The sequence below is a fragment of the Ursus arctos genome, unplaced genomic scaffold (genome assembly GCF_023065955.2).
Source record: "Ursus arctos isolate Adak ecotype North America unplaced genomic scaffold, UrsArc2.0 scaffold_17, whole genome shotgun sequence".
In the NCBI taxonomy this organism is placed as follows: domain Eukaryota; kingdom Metazoa; phylum Chordata; class Mammalia; order Carnivora; family Ursidae; genus Ursus; species Ursus arctos.
This window is the reverse complement of record NW_026622841.1, coordinates 56,369,929-56,393,072: the sequence shown is the minus strand read 5'-3', so window position 1 is coordinate 56,393,072 and position 23,144 is coordinate 56,369,929. Positions and strand designations below refer to the sequence as shown.

General features: G+C 45.7%; 1 protein-coding gene across 1 annotated transcript in view; it reads right to left on the bottom strand.

Moving 5' to 3' along the window:
- RAB31 (RAB31, member RAS oncogene family) overlaps positions 1 to 23,144 on the bottom strand; it is a 126,548-nt gene that overhangs the window by 67,888 nt on the left and 35,516 nt on the right. Inside the window, exon 2 of the mRNA XM_026495985.4 lies at positions 3,491 to 3,570. Within this exon, the coding sequence (XP_026351770.1) occupies positions 3,491 to 3,570 (80 nt within the window). The remainder of the gene's footprint in view (positions 1 to 3,490; positions 3,571 to 23,144) is intronic.

Sequence of the window (23,144 nt, the reverse complement as noted above, 5' to 3'; positions counted from 1 at the left end):
TTTTCAAGACCTAAAGCTGGTAAATATACAGAAAAATAAGGACAACCTTTCTGAAAAACAATTTGGCAGTATCCATCAAGAGCCTTAAATATGCTCATATTCTTTGTCTGAATTATTCCATTGCTATAAATTTAACCTAATGAAATGATCAGAGGTACATGCAAATATTTACGCCTCAGGATATACATCATACATTATTTAAAAAGTAAAAAAAAACAAAACAACAACAAAAAACTATAAATAACCTCAGTGCCTTAAATGGAAAATGCAGCCAATTAAAAATCATTGCTTTTTTTAAAAAGTTTTTACTTATTTATTTGTTTGAGAGCGAGAGAGAGGGGGGACAGAGAGGGCAGGGAAGGAGCAGGAGGAGAGGGACAAGCAGACTCCACGCTGAATGCAGAGCCCAACACGGGGCTCGATCCAGCGACCCTGAGATCATGACCTGAGCTGAAACCAAGAGTCAGATGCCTAACCAACTGAGCCACCCAGGTGCCCCAAAATCACTGCTTTTTTATACAATGATGTATGTCAATAATATCTCCGTAGAACTGGGGAAACTTGTTTTTAAAGACCATTTAGTAAAATGGCATTCATAATATAATATTGAATTACTAAAGATTTTATATACACATAGCAAAACACTAGAAAACGATAGACTAGATATTTACGGTAGCTACTCCAGAAGGCAGATTATGTATGTGTGTTTTTCTTTTAAGATTTTATCTATTTATTTGAGAGAGAGAGAGCAAGAGATGGAGCATGAGCAATGGGGAGAGGGAGAAGCAGGCTCCCCGGCATGGGGCTCGATCCCAGGACCCTGGGATCATGATCTGAGCCCAAGGCAGACGTTTAACCAACTGAGCCACCCAGGCACCCCAGATTATGGGTGGTTTTCATATTTTCTTCACAGTTTTCTTCATTTTCAATTTTTTATGAATATATAATACTTTTATAAAAAGAGAATATATTTCCATCATGTTTCTAAAGATTATGTGATATTATAAGAAAATGTTCTAAATATATTAAGAAGAAAACAGGATAAAAAACTATGTGTACTATGATTCCAATTTTTATAAATTCTGTGGTTGTTTTTAGAATGAACATGAACTTTTATAATCAGAAGAATTAGACTTTAATCTTGACTCTGTCAAGGAAATATACAGACAGTATGTAAAGTGTACCATTTATTTGTCTTCTAAGAAATTTGTATTCATGAAAGAAAAATAAGGCAGAGGATGGAGAATGCATGCTGTGGCATGTCAGAATGTGATGCCATTTCTGGTTTCAGAAATTATGTATTTGTACAATTGCATATACACAGAAAATACTTATAAACAGTATGTTAGATATGCAGTTTAGACTCTAAATATTGGTAATACAAATTGAAGAAAATGGGATCAGAGAGCTAGTAAAATCCTCTGACTTCGATTTTTATTTTACATTTTTATGTATGGTCTGAACTTTTCATAATGAGCATTATAATTTGAGGAATGAATATATAATTTTTTAATTAATGGTCTTTTTTAGAGAAGTATTAGGTTTACAGAAAAAAATGAGGATAAAGTACAGAGAGTTTTCATATAATACATAATTTTTAAAAAAACCCAAAACCACCACAATGCATTTATTAGACAAAGCAGGGTCAACAGGGTTTGACTGACTGCCTCCAAAATGGGTACCAATGATCCATACTGCTCCCTCTCTGAATGTTACCCCTCCCACCATGAGGTGGGATTTATTTCCCCTCCCTTGAATCTGGACTGGCATTATGACTTGCTTTGACAAAGATATTGTGACTAAAATGATCTACGTATTATAGACACAATGATGCTTATACCTATGTGTAAAAGTCATGCTTAACACTTATCATAATTTATGGTAAGAACGTGCATTGTCTTTTGTTTAGAAAAATCATTACAACAGGAAAACAGATTTGTTATTTAAAATGAATATTTTTAAGTTTAAAAACGGAGAAGATGAGTCTCCTCTATTTTCTAAAACCACACTTCAGAGTTAATCACTTTTAGGGGTTTTGCTTTAATTAAACACACAAAGTGCAAAATTAAGGAAAATAAAAGTACGTCACAGAAAAGAGTGAAAAGAATTTCATCTATAAAACTGTCCCTGGGCACCTGGGTGGCTCAGTCGGTTAAGCATCTGCCTTCAGCTCAGGTCATGACCCCAGGGTCCTGGGATCGAGTCTCACATCGGGCTCCCTGCTCAGCAGGGAGTCTGATTCTCCTTCTCCCTCTGTCCCTCCTCCACCTTCGTGTGCTCTCTCTCTGGCTCTGCTCTCTCTCTTTCAAATAAATAAATAAAATTTTTTTAATAAATAAATAAATAAAACTGCCCCTGATAGGGCGCCTCGGGGGCTCAGTTTGTTAATTGTCCAACTCTTGGCATGTCATCTGATCCTCTTCATGTCACTCTACAGGAAATTAGTGCTCCAGGAACCAATACAAAATGAGAATACTCCAACTGCTGCTACTTCCCCTGTGACTGATCCAAGAGTCATGTGGCCTCTGCCAGCATCCATGAAATGGGCACAACTAACTTAACAAGTTAGCTTGCAGTCACAGTTCCTGATGCATATTTTTGTGAACATGTTTCTTTAAGCCATTTTTAAACTACAAAATGCAGTGGATTTTCTCATCTACCCCACTCCAACCGAAGGCCTCCCAACCAACTGCTGGAGCATCTACTTACGCCCTGCGATGAATCTTCTCCACTTACAAGTGATAGAGACAAGAGTCCCTGTCCTCATCAATCCTACAGTGTTCCTAAAACAGACGCACATTCTTTCCCTTCTGAAGAAACAAAACCTTTGCTCTCTGCAAAGAGCATGATATCTTCAGGGAGAAAATGTAGTGAGGCCAAGTTCTGAGAGAGTGAAAAAGCAAAGCACCTGCAAAATGGCACAGCAAAGCACATCTGGCAAAAACATCTGTAGGAAATGGGAAAATGGAATAGGAAAATGCTCCTATATTCAAGGTTGGGGTCTCAGAAGTGAACAATCTATCTCCCCTCCCCAAGCATAAGAATGGAAATGCTAACACTCGATTAATCCAGAAAGGAAAATCCATCTGCCCCACAGACTGTGTAGACAACTGTGCTGTGTGAGTGGACAGTGTTTCCAGGTTTACTGGCAGGCAACTTAACGCGGGACCTTCAGGGATTTGTCCTGTGTCTCATCTTCCATCTGGAAATAAAGCCTGCATGATTTGCAGAGGAATGCTCTTAGAGATTAAGGAGATGGTCTTAGGCTGAAGCCCAAGAGGACAGTTGGCTAGGAAAAAAGAATTATTGACAGGGACAGTAAGCCCGGACATCCTGCCTAAAAGTCACTGCATTTCTCTTAAAGTCCTTACAGTTGGGACTGATTCTCACTGGCTGGGGTGAAAACTGCTTGAAGGCACAGGCATAAAGCGACCTCTCTGAGTGCTTTGGAAGGAAGAAATGTGAACGAGAAAAACATACAGGAACTTACCCAATGGTCGGGCTGATGTTGTGGTCAAAGTGATCCTGGACAAATCGACACACGATGCTTGATTTCCCAACCCCAGTATCCTGGAAAAGAATGAGGACACAGCCATGAAGACCAAGGGTATCAGTTCTGACCTAGTATAAACGCAGAGCCAGACGTCAGGAGAGGTTATCTCTCGTTGGAGGCAGTAGGAGAGGAGGATATTTTCTTCTATTTCCTACCAGGATTTTCTAAAAGGAAACTGTATTGTTTTCATAGAAAGGAAAGCAGTACGGTAAAAAAAGGCTTTAGAAACATGGCCCACATATATACAATAATTAACCTAGAACTCACATGTTCACAATATATTATTTCCAAAAATTCGAAAAAAATGTGAAGGGGTCTAGAGGAGACGTATGGTAACACACTGCACTGTTTTGGTAGAGATAGAACTGATTTTGTTCAAAACCTTAGCTCTCAAAAACTACATAATCTATTTCTCTAGGTTTCACCCTGTAAGACTTATGAGTTCTAATCTCTGCATTTCTAACATTTGCTCTTCAGAATCTAATAGCTTCATAATAACCTCCAGTTCTGCTTAAGTATATAAAGGTCTCATCTCAATGCTCTCTCTGTTAAATAATTCTTTAAAGCTGATTAGGATAGAGGTCCATTATACATTGGAAATCAAATACATGCATTTCTATCCACTCCCTCCAAACACCCTTGTCAAATGGCTTAAGGAATAAAAGACACAAATTCACAAGGTCAAACAGAGAGGAGACGAGACACCAGACAAGTGATGTCAAAGAAAAGCATGTGGCCTAGTGGTCACTGAGAAAGAAGTGGAGCCTTAAGGGCCACCAGATAGGAGAGCCACTCAGAAGCAAGACAATTCATGCCACAGAATCCCTGAACACATCAAGAATTGGAGAACAAGGCTGAAAGCAGCAGTAACTGTTGAAAGCTGCACAGAAACATACTCTTGGTGCCCCTGACCACAAACCCAGAGGACAGACTTCCCTGCATTCCAGGAAGAGGTGGAAGTTGAGTCTCCAGGAAACCTCTATCAGACGGGGCTGGGCTTGGGGCCTTGAGATGCAGCTCAGGGAGCGCCTGTGTGACCCTGTTGCCCTGTGCGGAGCCAGAGAGAAGTGGGGACCCCTCTGGGTAAGAGGGGAAATCCTGCCGATCCTGACATGTGGAGTCCCCCAACTAAAAGCCACGTTGCACCAGTCTACAACACAAGCTCCCGTGCTAACAGACCTTTCAGGACACATTTTCATCTATCAAAAATAAACACTCAGCTAAGAAATTCCAGATGTTTATACCCACACACAAAAGAGCAGGATGTTATTTTAGAAGAGTATTCAGAGAATAAGACTGACCTTAGAAATTAAAATTATGATGGTAGAAATGGAAATGTCAAAGGAAGAGAGGTATACGGTAAAGTCAGGAGACTGCCCAGGAAGTAGAACATACTAGAACAAAGCAACTGGCCTCAGCTGCCAGTCACTGCTCTTCCAAGAGGGGTGCAAGGCAAGGAGACACAGGATTCAGACTACTGACACAGAGACGTCCTCCTTGACACATGCTTATCGGCAAGGATCGGGGTGACGTTTTGAGATCTATATGTGAAAGGGAGACAAGACATAGTCCAAGAAGAAAAAAAAGAGTGACGTGGTTCTCTTCTGTTAAAGGTGTCTAAAAGCCCAAAGATCAAGGAGGAGATGTTGAAAAAGAGAAATCTGCTTTTCTTTACACCGAAATACAAAATTAGATTTGAAATACCAACTGGAAATGCCAATTATTTCTACTCCTTCTCTCCCGCCGTGCTCAGAGGACAGTTCCTGCAAACGCGGAGCCAGAGGGGCCCCGGCTGGTGACACTCATCAGAACATCATTCTCCAGAAGCCCTCCTATCCCACGGAGAGCGGCCCTCGTGAGCCATAACGGACCAAAAGCACCGAAGGCCGTTCATCTGCAGCGTGCACATCGACGTGCAGAGTTCAAAGAGGTGGTGACAGAGTCAAAACGCCAGCTCTCAGATTCCAGATGAGTATGTGGCTGCTGTTTCTGAGCTGACCCTTCAGGATGGATTCCGGCTCATGTGCCTCAGTTCCCCAAACCCCACAACTCAGTTCGTTTTATCTCCGTTGCTTTGAACTCCCCTGCCCCACCCCGGCCCCACAGATGAGGGGCCCTTACCCTTTAACCCACGCAACCTCCGGAGAACCTGAAAACCAAAGGATGGTGCTGCCCCACCCTTGAAGAGCAGGAAAACTCGCTCTCGCAAGGCGAACTGCTTTCTGTGAACGGCCCGGTGGGCAAGGGGGGGGACCGCTGTGTACTTTTACATATTTTTATGTCACCAAGTTTATAGCGTGCGACTCCTCCCATAGGAAGCTCTCAAGTTCACCATCCCACAAGAAATGCTAAATGATCCGTCTCTGCGGTCTGTGCAGCCCCAGAAGCCGTCGCCGAGATGGGAAGGCAGGGCTGAGGTGAGCGCCTGCCCCGGCCCTCTCTGGGGCCTCTCGTCCCCAGTGTAGGAATGCTCTCTCTCGGGCTCACGCCTGGGCCAGCAGGCAGTCCCAGACCGAGAGGACGTAGAGGCCAACCCCCCCCCCCACCTCCCCACCCCCTCCCACCCCCGGTCACAGCCCAGAGAGGCGCCTGGCGGAGGGAGTACCCGCGCTCACAGGCGGGCAGGGCCGGTCTGCTCAGGGCTCGGCAGGCAAGCCCGCACCTCCCGAGCTTTGTCCTTTTTGGCCCTCTTCAGTGTCCTTTCGCTTACACCCAGGCTCCCCCTGCCTCCCAGCCGGGGCACCCAGCCCTGTGGAATGCCTCCAGCTCACAGCAGCCCTCCAGGCCCTTCCCTGTGGGCACCATGGCGCTCACTCTCTGCGAGGGACGGCCCCTGGTGCACAGGCTTGGCGGTCCGCGCACCTCCGGATGAGGACTCTGCTCTGGGAAGCACACTGCGGGGCGCTCCTTTCACCCTACTCGAGGGCTCCGCTCAGAACCATTGGCTCCACATCCCCAAGCAGCCCAACAGATCCTGCAAGGCCATCCTCGAAATGCCCTTGAGGCTGAAAAACTCAAAAGCCATCTGGAGATGATTCCTTTCTACTCATCATCTTCTGCAGACAACTCGGGCTTAAAATACCAGCTTTTCTGCACAAAGCAGCAAGCCTGCTCAAATTTAGACTGAACAATGCATTCTTCAGCCAAACACGCTCCGTGTTTCTTTTCTTTTTACCATTTCACTCTCAAAGTTTCTCTTTCTCTCTCTCATATATTTGACAGGAAAAAAAATTAAAATAAAAAAAAAGGAGAGGCAAAGATGAAGTCTGTCTCAGGAGAGACAATATTCTTAACAAAGAACTGCTTCAAATAATCTGTGGCCGGTGGCTGTGCGAGGTTCCAGAAACGACCTCCGGGGGCGACTGCTGTCCCCCCGCCGGCCACCAGGGGAAGGCCCTGCTCAAGGATTGTGAGGGAGCCGGCTGCCACCGGGAAGCGGGCCGCTTTTCCGGACTCACCGGCCTTGGTGAGCTCCCCTTCCTGCAGGGACCTCGCCGGCCGGTGACACACACACACAAGAGGGCAGCGCCGGTGAGTCAGGACTCGCGCCCGCAGAAACGCACGGGGTTCAAGCAGGAAAAGCCCAAAGCGCCTGGGTGAAGGACGGCGTCTGTGAGAAAAGAGAGGACGACAAGAGAGGGGGGCCGCAGCTGCCCAGCATTCTCTAAAAGGCTATTTTATTTTTAGTGGATTTACGGGGACGGAAGGAAACTCGTCTCTGCAGATATTTTTCCGTTGCACAAGATTATGAGACTAGCATAGCCCATCTTGTCCAGTCTCCTAGTTCTTCAAAAGAGGAAGCCGGGGGACTTCCTCAGGGTCACACAGCTGGCTGGTCGAGTCAGAACCTAAATGTTCTGAGTTCAGTGAAATCCTCTTAAGGCTCTCACCGGGTTAAATCTACCTCCCTGCCAAATGTAAATTTCTTCCTCCAAAAGTCCATTTTCTAGAACTCCCAAGGAGTACTAGTATTCTTGTTTCACTGTGTTCCACTGTAGCATCGTGTGTCCTCAAAAGAGATCTGCTGGGGTTTGGCCTGTCGTGAAAGGCGGACATACTACCAGCTACTGGGGAGGCACAAAATAAAACCAGTTCTGATTCCACAAACCAGGAATACAGTTCAGCAGAATCATCCCCGGGGGGTAATCAATGTGCTTTGTATTCTCACTTGTGTGGTTGGCACCAGACCCACGCTGAGGCCAAGCGATCGGTTCCTTCTACTTACAGGGAAATGGATACCTTCAATGATATTCCTTCTATATAAGTCACTATCTGGGGCCACTAATGCAGTCCTCCGAGAACCAGCTCTTACTCTGATGTGACAATCTCTGCTGTTCAAACATTCGTTAATCAAGTGTAAATCTCTGATTCTGAAATCACAAACCACAAAATTGCAGCTGTTGTCCTATAAAACGCAAGGCATCCCTTGATTCCCTCCTAGATGACTGTGACAGGCTTCAAGGAGGTGTTCCTCCCTCTCAACATAAAGAACGGTAGGTCCTAGGCAATTATGCCACCCCTACCTCCTCCTGCTCTCATGGAAGACATCACTAATCAGTAAGGATGTGTTATGTTATTGAACCTGAAAAGGGCCTCAAAATCTTTGCAACCCAGCTCTGCAGACCATCAGTATGACTCAAGCCATGTGTTTTTCCACAAATGGCCATCCTCGACCGTTGCCCTACTCTCCCCAACAGTCAACACGCTCCTACCGTCTCCTCCTCTCCAAACTCACAAAGTGCGTTATAAGCCAACATGCTTCCTACGGAAAGGAAATGACAAGCTAGACCAAGAATCACAGACTCAGAAATTCCATTCCTCGGAATGTAGTTAAAAGAAGAAAAAAAAATAAGCACAAAAAAGTTCATGGAAGTATTTATAAAAATTAGAAATGGCCTCAAAAAGCCACCACAAATCAAATAACTTGTGGTACAGACAAGAATCTCTTGAGCTTTAATTTCATGCCAACCAATATGTCAAAGAGGCAGAATATGATTTGCCCATTATGTGAACTATGGAAATGATCATTTCAGCATCTGTCTCTAGTCTAGGAATCAGAGAGAACCCACATGGCAAGGGGGTTTTTGCATTTATTTGTTTTTTTTCAGTCATCCATTTAGTTAAGTGTTTAGACTTTGAGCCTTACACACTTCTGAAAAGTCTTAAATGCTTACACGTTGATAGGGAGTTAAGTTAGGGATTTAGGAGAGCTGTGGAGGCCAGCCAGATTTTATGGATGGAGAGAAATAATACAGAGAGGAACAGGCAGAACCATGGGATGGCGAATGGCTTGATCTTTTGACCCCAAAGGTACCGGAAGCCGACAGCACCGTAGAGTCTGACCCAGTGGAGCAAAGGTCTCTTCAATGACAGTGGACATGCCCCTCCATATGCATGAGATGACCTTGTGGGGACAAACTGCAGGCAAATCCAGAAAACAGTGACTAGGGATTTGGGGCAGTGTTGTGTGTGCCTGCTTATTGGTTCCACTTTGGGGCAGATGGGGAAGAAACGTCTAGAGGAAGCAAGTGCTGCTGCTGAAGAGATGAGGTCATGGAGGAGACAATTTCCATTTCCTGCGGCTGTAGGGCACCTGGCCCAGGGCCTCACCACCATGCCCTGTGTCAGCTGGCCAGGTCCCCGCCATCCCTGCCAGGACTCCTCGATGGCACCACCTGTCCTTCCCCAAACCCTGGATCCACCCCGAAGAGAAAGCAGAACGGGAATTGACACAAAGGAATATGCTCTCTCAAGCATATCCCAATCCTCGAAGCTCTGCGGTCTGCACCTAATTCCAAAGAAACCCCGCAGAAAGGCGGCACAAATTCCATTTTAACCCACCAAGTATTTTTCTAAAGCTTTGGCTGAGGGGCAGAGGATACACGCCCTCATTCCACTCCTCTGCATGGGATTTATGACAAAGCAATGGGCAAAATACCCCAACCACACAGTCAGGCCCCTGCTTCTGAGGAACCTGAATTGGCCAGACTAAGCACTCAAGGTCAAAACACTGCACATCACCCCCAGAGCTTCCAGTAAGCTCCGCAGAGAGCTCCCATGCATCACTTCGGTTCTGTCTCTGCAACACCCTTTCCACAGGAGAACTGAAGTACTTTGTTCCTGGATGACATTTAAAGGCTTATTGGAATTACAGACTTAATGGGCCTGTTTGCCTGTGAGCCCTAAATATCTTTGGCACCAAAATGAAGAGAGTTCGATATTTATAAATCACAGTTACCACTACCAAAAGAAAAAAATAGTGCCATAAAAGCAACAAATATCATTAAACTCAAGTCTATAATATGCTTGTTTTATTATCACACATTCTACAAGATTTCCTTTGGTGGTGTGAGACCTCCATCCAAACAGAGTAAATTTCAGCCTCCATGCTACTTTCTGGGAAAATTTTGAACTAGCAATGCAAGAAAATCCAACGATAGGCATCCCACTGCATTTAGGAAAGCACACCACAAAATTATTTGAGGAAAATAACAATATAAATTAAAAGCCCCTGAGCATTCCCACAAGCAACTTTGCTGTAGCTCTGTCGTGGTTATTTTGAAACATGTCAGTGGTGTGCATGATAACAAACGTCTCAAAATCCATTTACAAAGGGAAGCTAACTACATATATGACAAAAGAAAACTGAATTGTCTCATAAAGAAAAAGGTGGGTTCTGCCACGAGTCTGAGAGTCACTGAACTATTTTCTCTATCTAACTCATGGGGACGAAAATGCTTACAGACATTATTCTACGCATGTAAATAGCATAAGTGAATTTTTTAAAAAGATTTTATTTATTTACTTGACAAAGAGAGACAGCATGATCGGGGGAGGGGCAGAGGGAGAAGCAGGCTCCCTGCTGAGCAGGGAGCTGGACGGACATGGGGCTCAGGACCCCAGGATCATGACCTGAGCTGATGGCAGACGCTTAACTGAGCCACCCAGGCGCCCCGATAGCATAAGTGAATTTATACATTAGATCAATGCCCCTTGGGCACTAATGAACAAAGCTTGGAAAGGTCCACAATTGTCTAGATGTACATGAGAATAATGTGAAGCTCACATGCAGAGAATAACAGGTTATTGTTTGGGTGCAAAAAGTGACCAGGAGAGATGTAAAAATATCCTCCTAGGTAATAAAAAGAAATTAGCAGGAACAAGGAGCATGAAAGCCACAAGAAGGAGATAATTAAATGGCTCCAAAGGGAACAGAGACACATGTATTCACTTACTCTCTCTTACTGGGTCCTCACAACAGCCCTTTGTAAAGCGGAGGACAGAAGGCATTGTCCACATTTCCCATGTAAGGAAACCACGGTCTATGGTCCTACAATTAGTAAAAGCATCATGAAGGTTCACACATCCCTTTCCCCACACATTACCGGCCAAACCATCTCTCTCCCGAAGGCGTGCATCCATCACACATCCACTCGTCTATTCAGTGCCTGTGCAGTCAGCAATATGCAAAGACAGGCCACAAGAAAATTAAGCCCAATTCCTGCAGTCTGGACACTTACACTCAGACTTAAACTTCACAAAGGAATCAAAGACAGGAGGTTAGAGTGATCACAAGAGGTCACTGTCCAGGCAATCGCGAATACATCAAATGAATGATCATTGACCATTTTCAAACACTGCATTTGCTGGCTAATCATTTGAAATTCAGAGAGCATTTTTCTGCTGTAAATAAATAATGATTATTTCCCAAATTCGCCGCTGAACTATAGCACTCTACAATGGAGGAGCCTGATCTCTGTTTGTATCTATAGGGTAACTTATTGTTTCCATGGGAAAACTTACTCTAATTTCAAACCGGGGATTTTAGCCAGTGAGAACCAGATGCTCAGGCTTTCAGCGCAAGCAGAATGCCCTGGGAGACTACAAAGATCTTTGTTGAACAAATGGTCTAGCAGATTTGGACTCCAGCAATATTGCCAACAGCACAAATCTTTCATAGGAGCAGGACTGAGCAAAATAGTAATATGGGCAATAAGAAAAACTGACATTTACTGAACACATAAAAAGTTCCAGGCACCAAGCTGGGCGTTTCCAAACACTTATTATCTCTTTGAGTATTGCTTCTGCTGTATTATATCTCTTCTCTCCTTCTGGGATTCCAGATATGCTCGCATTAAACTTTTTCACCTTATCTTATATCTCTCTTATATTCTTTTCCCTGTTTTCCATATTTTGTCTGAGTTTCAGGTAGGAGATCTTCTGATCTAATTTCTAGTTCTTTCTACCAATGTATCTAACATGATGGTAACCCCATCTATTGATTCCCTGACATCAATCATTGTATTTTTTCTGTTGTAAAATTTTCTTTTTTATGGTTTTTAATTGCTTGCCAAATTTTAAAATCATGACTCTTGCTTGAGCATAGTAGACATATTTATATTTTACATATTTTAAAGTCCACGTCTGATAATTCCACTATCCACATCCTCTGTGGGTCTGTTTCTGTTGTCTGTGGAAAGGTTAAACTGCCTTGTCTCCTCAGATCTCTCGTCATGTCTGATTAAGTCTCAGCATCCTCATTTCATAGCAGCAACCTGTCCAAGGACATGGATGTCGAGGCTAAGACCCCACCCCAGATCTTCCGTGACTCTTAGGTAAGTGTTTAAAAAGAAGAGATGGTCATGCTTCTGAGACATCATCCAGCCCCAGAGAAACCAATGCTAGGAAGAAAATATTTATGATATTTAAAACTCCATCCGCTTTCTACTGTGGTTATGTTTATTTGCCTCTCATTGTTCCAGAGTTGGCAGAGCTGGGGAGTTCTGAAGTTTCGAAATCTTTCAGGCATGGAACTTCTGGCCCCATGAGTGCCTCTCAGCCCAGCTGGTGGCAACGTCCTTGGAGTCGCAGGGAAGCCAAAGACACAGACGTAGCAGGAATGAGGAAAGAGGAATACCAGGAGCTCCGTCCCTCTCCTTCCCCAGCTCTTAAGGAAGTCCTTCGCAGATAAGTTGAAGAAGGAAGACCCTCTTTAAAAGAGGAAGGGCAGTTCCCTAGCTCCTTTACTTTCGTTATTCTTACAACAGCCCCACTGCTTCTTGGCATTTCTCAGAGAGCAGTCTGTCCTCATGTACCGACTCTGCAGCTAAGCAGAGATTTCAGTTTATCTCATGAATCTTAGCAGGTGTGACCTTAACCTCTTAAAAACAAAAAAGCTAACACAATTTTTTACTTAAATTGTACTTCTTGCCCAAGGAACCAACCGTTCTTTGGCCACTTTTCTTTCCTCACAAGCATCCTACGTGTGGGCTCTCGGGTGGGCAAGGCGGGTCACTGGACAAATGACAAAGACATAGGCTCCCTCTTCATAGAGGGAAAATCCACTGATTTCATGAAATACCTGGCCTACAACAGGCATCAAGCACCAAACCTCAGATTTTATTATATTCTGGAATTTTTCTTACAAAACACTAAATATTCATTGTTCCTGATTTGCAGAGCTCGCAAATAAGGATAAGCAATGATCATAATTATAGTAGCCAGCTTCTAAAATGGTTCCCAATGATCCACCCCACCCCATCTCCCAGTATTTGGTTCCCTGCGTGCATGTGGCCTGAACCTAATGACTTGCTTTTAAAAAACAGAATATGAAAAAAATGAGTATCACTCCCGAGGTTAGGTTGTAAAAACTGATTGCCCTCTTTCTGATATTCCTGCTGGCCCCCTCTCACCTGCCAGCTCTGAGGAAGCAAGCCGCCATTCATGGGCGGACCACGACACCGGCAAAACCAACTGCCACCAAAGCCTCCGAGCACATCTACAGGGGGTCTCAGCAACTGCGGGCTGCCAGAAACCACTGAGGGAGCTTGGAAGCAGACCCTGCCCCCGTCCCGTTCCAAGGTGACTGCAGCCCCAGCTGACACCTGATTGCAGCCTCGTAAGCGACCCTGAGCTGGAGGACCAGTGAAGCTGCGCCCAGATTCCTGACCCACAAAACGATGAGACAGTAAGTGCATGGTGTCTTAAGCTGTTAAATTTTGGTGCAACTTGTTACACAGCAGTGGATAACTAAGACAGATGTAACAGACAACATGTATTAAGCACTGACTCGGAACCAATTTTATTTCATCCGTGCAACAACCCTAATGAAGTAGAGTTATGCTTCCCTTGCAGAGTGGGAAGTGAAAGCTGAGGGCAGGGTCAGAAATAGGGGGTGGCCGGGACACATGATGACGGCAAAGCCGTATGGAACTCACGAGACTCTGCCCCAAGAGCAGAGATTCCGAGTCCTCCTCCAGGAGCCTACTCTCAGGCCCGTGAGAGAGGAAAGATATTAAGTGACTTTAACCGACAAAACCTATTTTAGAGTGACTTAAGCACTGAAAATCAACCCAAAGTCAGCAAATACAGTTATGGTAGATAAAGAGCTACAATGTAAAGCAATAATTCAATCTTAAGGGTAAACCTCGAGGGAAAAGATCACAGCATGCAAGATCAGAAAGCAAAGACCTGAGGATTTCAGAATTTGCTTTTAAGATCTCATTACAGACATTCCAGAGTTGCTCTGAGGAACCGCTCACACGGCTCCCTGTGCAGGGTTGCACTGTTTTATTAAGTGCCTTTTCACCTCATTAGAAACATTCTCCTTCATTCAGTATCATTTCCACACAGTGAGTCAGCACAGACGCCAACAGCAGCGCGTGGGGCGGGAGCTGTTTCGGTTCTTCTCCTCCTCCCCCATCCACGCACCCTCACTGTGGTCCTTAGGAGCCATGACAAGACAGTTCAGGGGACGCATAGGAATGTCCTCCCACCCAGCAGTCAGACCACGGCCTGGATGGTTGGTGCTGGAGAGTGGGAAGACTGAGGGAGAAAGGAAGTGCGAAGGACCCATCCCGGGAGCTCATTTCCTCATCTCTGGACTTGAGAGAATCCTATTATTCCACCTCAAGACTGTTCTAAAGAACAGCTCATTAAATCAATCCTAAATCTCTCTGGTGAAAATGTGCAATGGCAAAGTCTTAGACAAAAGGCAAGGTGAATGATGATTCAACAGTGTGCCTGCCCAACAGCCCCACGAACGAAGGTGCTTATCAGGGAGCTCCCTGTGATGCTCCCCCTTTCTCACCACAGCCTCCCCTCTCTAGCCGGGGGGTTTCTCTCTCTCTCTCTCTCTCTCTCTCTCTCTCTCTCTCTCACACACACACACACACACACACGATCCTAATAGCGGACATGTCAATACATCAGAGCACATCACAGCCACAGCACCCGAGGACCAGCCAGGACCCTGTGCCCTTGTTAGAATCTGATGGCCTCACATTACTTCCCCCACTGCCATAACCAGGCAAAAGTCAAGCTGCAGTTCGGCTGGGGCACAGCTATGAACTGAAAGAGCAAGCCTCTCTTCTGTCCCCCCCAGCCGCTTGACCCCAGGCAAGCACATTGCCTCTTCACTCCTGTCACCCCTCTGCAGGATGAGTCATGGGTGTCAGGCATCTGACACCCCCAAAATCACACATTACTTTTGCGGGTAGGTAAGTGTTTTCTGGTGAGAAGGTCCCTCATCAGATCCTCACTGTTACTTATGACCTAAATACTCATAAGATCTGCTGAATCCACAGATGCCCTCTGACTCCTTCCCATTCTGAAAGCTGAGCGTCTATGTTTCAGGCTACACCCCTCCCCATCTCTGAATGTCTGTGTTCAAGGCAACAGTGGGTCCAAAACCTAGAAAGAACAAAGCTACCACTGCTTGTCCATCTCAAATCCACACACTGCTTGATCTCAAGATCAGTTCTGCTGAATCTTCTACGGCCTTGTTTCCTGTTCCCACCCACCAAGGCGATCTGGTGAACTGTGAAGATGTTGTAAGGTACACTGTCCTCAGGTCCCGCCCTCCGTGCTGCACTGTCAGAGCGGAGGTCCTAGCAGCAGTGGTCAACTGCTCATCCCCACAGGGGAATGGATGAACCATTCACACACACACACACACACACACACACACACACACACACACACTCACGCATGCTCACACACACAGCTTAGAACTTGGAATCAGAAAGGCCAGCACTTATCACTCATATGACATCAAGAAGGGAAGAAATGGTGCTTGCTGATAAATCCCAGCAAGATCCTATGTCCCTACCCCCACAGAACTCCTGGTCCAGGGAAGAAGAGACAAGTCAACTGGAGAGTATCACATACGGTGCGTGGTAAGTGCTTTGATGAGGAAACAAAAGGACATCTAACCTATGTTTGAGAGATCCAGGAGGCTTTGTGGAGGCAGGGACATTAAATCTGAAACCAAAAGGATGTATTAGCTGGGCAAGGCAGAGAGCAGGACTGGAGAACAGAGGAAGAGAGGTGAGGGAGCTGAATTCTACCAACAGGAGCAGAGCAAGAGGTGAAAGAAAGTCTGTCCAAGAATTGAATTTGGTGGAGGTTTGGGGGGTTTTTTCCTCTGTGAGGCAAAGATGTCAGCAGCTCCCCATGACCATGTGGATGGAGAGCCCAGAGACTAACAGATGCCCCTTCTGCCCCTTCCACTGCCCTCTCCTGCCAATCCCGCTCTGACTGGAACCCAGTCAGAAGCTTAAAGAAGCTGTCTAATCCAGAGGCTCTATGTCCCCACTTCTAATATTCTCACACATTCCTCTGCAGGGGATCTGAAGCACATGTGTGCATGTGAGACATGCACCATACACCCACACACGCACGTGCGTACACAAGCATACAAAAGCATGCACACATGCATACATGCCCACACAGGCTCTGCAACACCGGCCTGCTGTGCAGCATCCCGGATTATCCTACTTCAACTTGGCTAAAGCAGGGAGACAGTTCCCAGGATCCCTTCCTCCATACGGTTCTGGGTTAGAATTGGCCAAAAGGGGGGAGCCTGGGTGGCACAGCGGTTAAGCGTCTGCCTTCAGCTCAGGGCGTGATCCCGGCGATCTGGGATCGAGCCCCACATCAGGCTCTTCTGCTATGAGCCTGCTTCTTCCTCTCCCACTCCCCCTGCTTGTGTTCCCTCTCTCGCTGGCTGTCTCTATCTCTGTTGAATAAATAAATAAAATCTTTAAAAAAAAAAAAAAGAATTGGCCAAAAGGGCAATTTGCAGGGAGTCGAGAATTGCTGTTACACTACTGAAGGTCTTCACACACAGGTAGAAAGAGGTTCCCAGTAGAGCCCACTTCCGTATTCATCTCCTCTCCAAACTGTGGCCCCAGGCCTCCCTCCAGATACAGGCGAGAGGCAGCAGCTGTCCATAGACAGCTAGCTACCCCACCCCTCTGCAGGCCACTTGCTATTGCCTGTGTCAGCCTCTCAGAGCTTCCATGACAGCCCCCCCCTCCGGACCGCCATGCTGGTACTTCTCTGGTTTGAGGGGTTTCCGCTGATTTTCAAGCTCCTTCTTCCAGACCTCCCCTTGTCCCTCCGCCCACACTGGTGTCAAGTGTGACAAGTGCAATGAATCCTTTCCCATAACACAGTAGCTCTGCTTCCCTGAAGGAACCCTAATTAACGCTGATACACCCACCAGGAAGAAGCACCTAGAAACAGAAGCAGGAGAATGCAAACAAATGTTTCACAGGCTAGTGAGAGGTGAGGCCAGCAGGAGCAATGTCAGGATGATTTAACCACCAGCACAAAGAACGTCACTCAATCAGAACAGACCCCAGAACACCCACAGGCCAAGGACATTGTTCTACCTTGCTTAAGGAGTCCAGAACTTGTCTGAGAACAGTGGGAACAAATAAAATCCACCCAGTTGTGGAGCTTTAAGGGGATCAGAGGGAACCAAAGGAGGAAACAAAGGCCATTTAAAAGGCTGCTCTTTCATCGGCCGCATTTTTAATGAGCACCTACTAGGTGCCATCATAGGTGATGGCGGCCAAAGCCTACCATGTTGCTGCTAAGACTCTACAAGAGCTTGGCCTGTACTCTATGCTCAGTTCTGCGGGGCAGACAAAAGAAACAGTTCATACATCCCGACTAGAGTCACCTTGAAAAGTTGGCATCTTCAGCCACCTCACTCAAGTGAACGAACACTCAACGCTTCTCAGATCACCTGAGATTCGGTGTAATAGAGCTACCTGTAGTGATCCCTTCATCAAGATACTAGCTGACAGCACGTGTGACTTAATCAAACGAGACGCATGCACACTTGCAGGCTGCGTAAAGAGCAAGCCGGGGAGATGACCGTCTGCTCACAATTGACCCACCTTCCATACTCTATCACGGTTCCAACGAAGTAGTCGTCTTGACCCATGATGCATTAGGAATCATCCTATACTTATGAAGGTCAACTATATCAAGGCCTAGACTCGATGATTAGCACACTAGCACCAGGAAAGGCACTTGCAAGAAAGGAAGGGAGTGTGTCAGAGGAAGGGGAGTTGGCCTCTGAAGTGTGAGCAGAAACATCCCCCATCACTACCACGATAGCCTGACTTTCTTATGGTTTAGAATTCTGGTTTCATGTCATCTCACATTATGGACGTGATTAAGAGACTTTACGAAATACAAATAAAAGTCATCAATGAATTACTACCACCCTCACTTTTGGTCTATGCTCTTTGGATATAAATGCTAAATATTATATTTAGTTTAAGAATCTGACCAGGAAACACAAAACTGCCTACATCACAGATGCCTGAAGAATCCATTGCACATTGCAGCCTCCAAGCAGAAGTCAGCAGAAACCCCCACCTCCCCACCATTGCCCAAGCCCCCAAGATCAAAAATGCACTTCTGTTCTTTTATTGTCCAAATGAGAGAAAGTGAGTGAGCCTACGGATAAAGACAGACACTCAGATGTGGACAAATTTCCCAGGAACAACCTGAATAGGCGTTATGTTGATAATAAGCAGTAAAGCCATGGAAATATACTCTGAATGCAGTATGCTCTCCTACACCGTGTCCTCAACTGCCCCCCAGCCAAAGACCAGCTGAAGGTCAAGAAGAAAGCAAGTGACTGCAGATCGGCTCTTCGCTTCTGTGCTGGATATTAAATTATGGAGCCAACCTCATGTCCTTAATGCTACGGTACAACCCTGGTCTAAAAAAACACCTGCGACCCCTCCAGCATGGAAAATTAATCTAAAACCTTGCCAGAGAATAAGAAGCTCCCACTGGGGACACCTGGGTGGCTCAGTCAGTTAAGCATCTGCATTCGGCTCAGGTCATGATCCCAGGGTCCTGGGATCAAGCCCCACGTGGGGCTCCCTGCTCAGCAGGGAGCCTGCTTCTCCTTCTCCCTCTGCCTGCCACTCCCCCTTCTTGTGCTCTCTCTCTTTCTCTCTGTCAAATAAACAAAATCTTAAAAGAAGAAAAAAAAAAGGAGTTCCCACTGACAGAGGTTAAGTTGAAGGGCACTGAATTGAGCCTGCCCTAAAAAGTCAGTGCACTCATCCAGGTAAGCTGAAATTGGCGTCACCCACGAAAATGGTGACTAAGGGAAAATTAAATGGAAGACAGTTAAAGACATCAAGGCAAAAATGGAGCTTCTGGGCTTCCAAGTTCTAAATCACAGTGTCAGTGAGCTTTAATAATGCCAATCATGTTATTCATAATGACAATGATGACAGTTGACATTTTGTTAAGTTAGACTCTGTTAAGCTGGACATCCCAACCCTATTGCCTCTTGATGAACACCGTCTGGGCTCCCAATCCTCTGACAAGCCCCAGAGATGCAGAGAGGCATGATGATCATTTCTCTTCTACACTAAGCATATCCTGCATGCCTAAGCCGTACCTGGCACTGTGTCAGGCACTGGAGATTCAATAGGATCTCTCTCTCTCTTTTTTTTTAAAGATATTATTTATTTATTTGAGAGAGAGCACGAGCGGGGTGAGGGGCAAAGGGAGAAGCAGACTCCCTGCTCAGCAGGGAACCCAGCTCGGGGCTTTATCCCAGGACTCCTGGATCAGGATCTGAGCCAAAGGCAGATGCCCAACCAACTGAGCCACCCAGACACCCCTCAATAGGATATCTCTTATTCCATAAATGCACAGGTTACACATATGGGAACAAGAAATGGAGGCAGACCTCAAGGCCTTAACAGCCCAGAAGAGGTGGACTTTTGTCTTTAATTTCATGACACAGAGACAAGCAGTGGTACACCATACGTGGGAACAATCTCTGGCCCACCCAGGGGTATGACTGCTCAGATCCAGTGGTGAGTTCCTTGGCACCCCACAATTCCCCTCAGGCATGATGTGTGAGAATATGCCCTTTGTCAAAAGTTCATGAGAAGCTAAAACAATGGCCTCTCTTTACCTTAATCTACATTCTAAAGGCTCTGTGGTTCATAGAGCAGACTCAGATTTATTATTGCATTTGACCTTCATGGTGACTCTGAGGTCATTATTCCCATCTTATGGGTAGAGAACTTGAGGCATAGCGCAATTCACAGTGGAATGGGGTAAGGCCAATTCCAGCCTCTGTCTCCCGGTACTTTCTTTCCCTATCACTAACCCATCTTCAGGCGACATCTGAGTCCTAGGATGTCCACAAAAACATATAGGATCTCAGCATGTGGTACTTCCAAACACTGGGGAGGAAAAAGTCCAGAGCTAAGAAATCTCAAAGTGAAGTAACAGTTTGTAACTTATAAACAACTTTGGTTAACTTTGATATTAAAAAATAATTTAATACAAATAAGTACAGACAACGGGACAATCCCACAGCGCTGGCCACCTTCCTGTTCACGATGATATAAGGGCATCAGTGCATGTTGGAGCTTCATACACCAACACTGAAACCATTGCGTGCATCCTCTAACAAGTGTGTGTCTACTTACAACCTGTGTACATGTGCTACTGTACTAAGATATTACACAACATATAAAACGTATACATAAACGCAATTTTAAAAGAATGACATGTCAGTTAGGATCTTCTCAATACCATGCCATCAAAGCCCAGAAATCTACGGGACGCCGAAGCTGGCGAACTGATTTCACGTTTCTGTTCATCAAAAAAGCCTCACTGGCGCTGCAGAGAGACTTCTAATAACTGCGAGCAAGCACTAGGGAAGGGACTCTCAGTGTGTCCTTCCACACAGAGGCCAGGAAACACAGAGAGATGAAGCTCCCGGAAGCTACTACTGCGTCACATGAGGTGGAAGCTGGGGACGGCCATCTTTTCACTCCCTCAGAAGGGAGAAGGAAGGAAGCCGCCCAGAGACACCATGCCCAGGGCTGCTAGTGACCCCAGGATGCTCCCTGTCTTCCTGAGGCGTTGGTACATATGGGAACCGCCTAAGGTAGCCCGGCAGCGGGCTCCCCATCTGAAGCTTCACGTGCACACACACGCACACACACACACCCCGCCCCAGGGAAAGAGTTGTAAGGACTTTCTAGATAAGCCCTGGTCACGTTACATCATTACCAAGCCCCTCTTAACTTGACCCCTTCACTTCTTTGTCACTTGTCACACACACTGTTTTTTTACAGGCACTAGCTGAAGTCAGTTTCTGCCACAGGTATTTTTTACTACATCCTGCTCCACCCCAGTGGCTGGAGAATGGTACATCAAAATAACGATTTCTCCTACCTAGAAAAAGTCAACATGTGAAGCCTGGAAAAGATCTCCACAGCCTGATGTTCAGGCCCTGCCAATGAAGTCCGTCTGCCTCTGGCCAAAGCACCAAGAGTGCTCACTTGGCCACGTTTTACACGTGAGCATATTTCGTCCACACTGTGGGCCACAGGCATCACCACAATGCATGCACTCAGAACCTAAGTTACAGAAAGCGATGAGCAACCTCTAATTTACCAGCGAATGTTCATTTCCATACTCTAGCGTTACGAAAATACCACTGACTGTTTTTTAAAAACAGAGAGAAAAGAGGGGTTCCTGGTTGGCTCAGTCACAAAAGCGTGCAATTCCTGATCTTGGGGTCATGAGTTCAAGCCCCACGTTGGGGATAGAGATTACATAAATAAATAAATAATTTAAAAAAAATAAACTTGAAAGAAAAATAAATGTGCTAGGAAAGAGGATGTGCAAGGAAAGACAGCAGTGAAATCATCATTCTGGCTTCAATTTGGACCCTATGCCTGCTCATGTTTTGACTCTGGAGACCAATGATCCTCTGTCCCCACGTCCCCCGCTGGATTCTCTCTCAACCAGGCAGGAAGATTGCAGCTCAACTGAGGCAACCAGGCCAAGAGTTTACAGATAGTAATTTGGTCAGATGAGCCAAAGGAAGTATGTTTCTTCACTTAGTGGTTTGGACAACTCCGGAGATCAAGAAAGATATTGCAGACCTTCTCTGAACTCAGAGCACAAACTTCTGCTTCTCCATGACCCAACCATATGACCTTAGCAGCTAATTTCAAACTCTGGTTTCCTACCTGTCAGCCTGGCACCTTGCCCACAGTGGCACAAAACCGACTCCCCCGAGTACACGACGCGCATGGAAACACGCTGGCAAATCGCCCAGAGTCCCTGTTTTGTGCCCTACCCTCTCCCAGAAAGAGGTCAGTATATTTCAGAATGAGTCCCCAGAGTCCCGGCATATGCCAAGCCTGCATTTTTACCACAAGACAGGATCTTTTTCTGCTAAATGGATCTAAATGGTAAACTGTAACTGCGGGGGCCAGGAACACAGGGTCAGCCAGGACACACAGACGGCGGGAGCATCCTGTCATTTTGCTGACCAAGGGAAAAAATTGGGGAGCTTGCATTTTCTATTACCTTTTTTCTTGACTCTTGATCCAAACTAGTTCGCTGCTTATGTTCTTGCAAGACAGGAGCCAAAAGGCTGGCTGGCCTTGCTGTGCTGTTTCCTTCTTTCTCCACAAAAGCCAAAACATAAATCCCCAGTATACAGCTGTTCTTGCCAACACACATCTCCGAAATCTGCCCTCATCAGTGCATGTGCCACAAATTCATAGAGCATCCCATACCCTACCCTCTGACTTGTGTGTTAGTTGAGCTACAGGCCACATTTCAATCTGGAGCTCAGTCTGGGGAGACACAATGACCTGATATGAAGAAAAGAAAGAAAGGAACAGCCCATGGCCCACTAGCCCACGGGTCGAGGGCTTTCTTGGCCCCCCCTTTCATTCTGGGACACAGTCATTGTGTGGCAGGGCAGGCAGAGGAGACCAGTACAGTCTCAGTGTTTCTGTGTGGGATCCGAAAAGAACAACTAGGACCTGCCTCCCCTATAGGCGAGAAGAGCAGTTGCTAAAGATTTCTTTTAGTATGTACACCATGCAATAAAAATTATAGACACTCTCTTTTCTGGGCCAAAAAATCAAGCCCTGGCAGTCATTCTTGGGAAAAATTTTGAAAATCTTCACCATTATTGTTTTACTTTTCTTAGTTATTCCCTAGCTCTTTTAATAGGAGAAAGACAACATTAAGAGAACTCCAATAAAACACAGAGCTCGAGAGGTCATGGCCTGGAGTGTGAGATTAACAGCACATTTTAGGGGAAACCGAAAACAATCAAGGAGTAGAATGCATGAAAGCTGTAAATAATGATAACACCCAGCTCTCCCACAAACTGTGAAGGGGAACAGAATTTTGTGGGGGTCAGAGCATGGGTTTGGGATCACACACAAGGAATTTAAATTTCTTGCTCAGTCTCTCTGGGCAATGTTGCTTCATT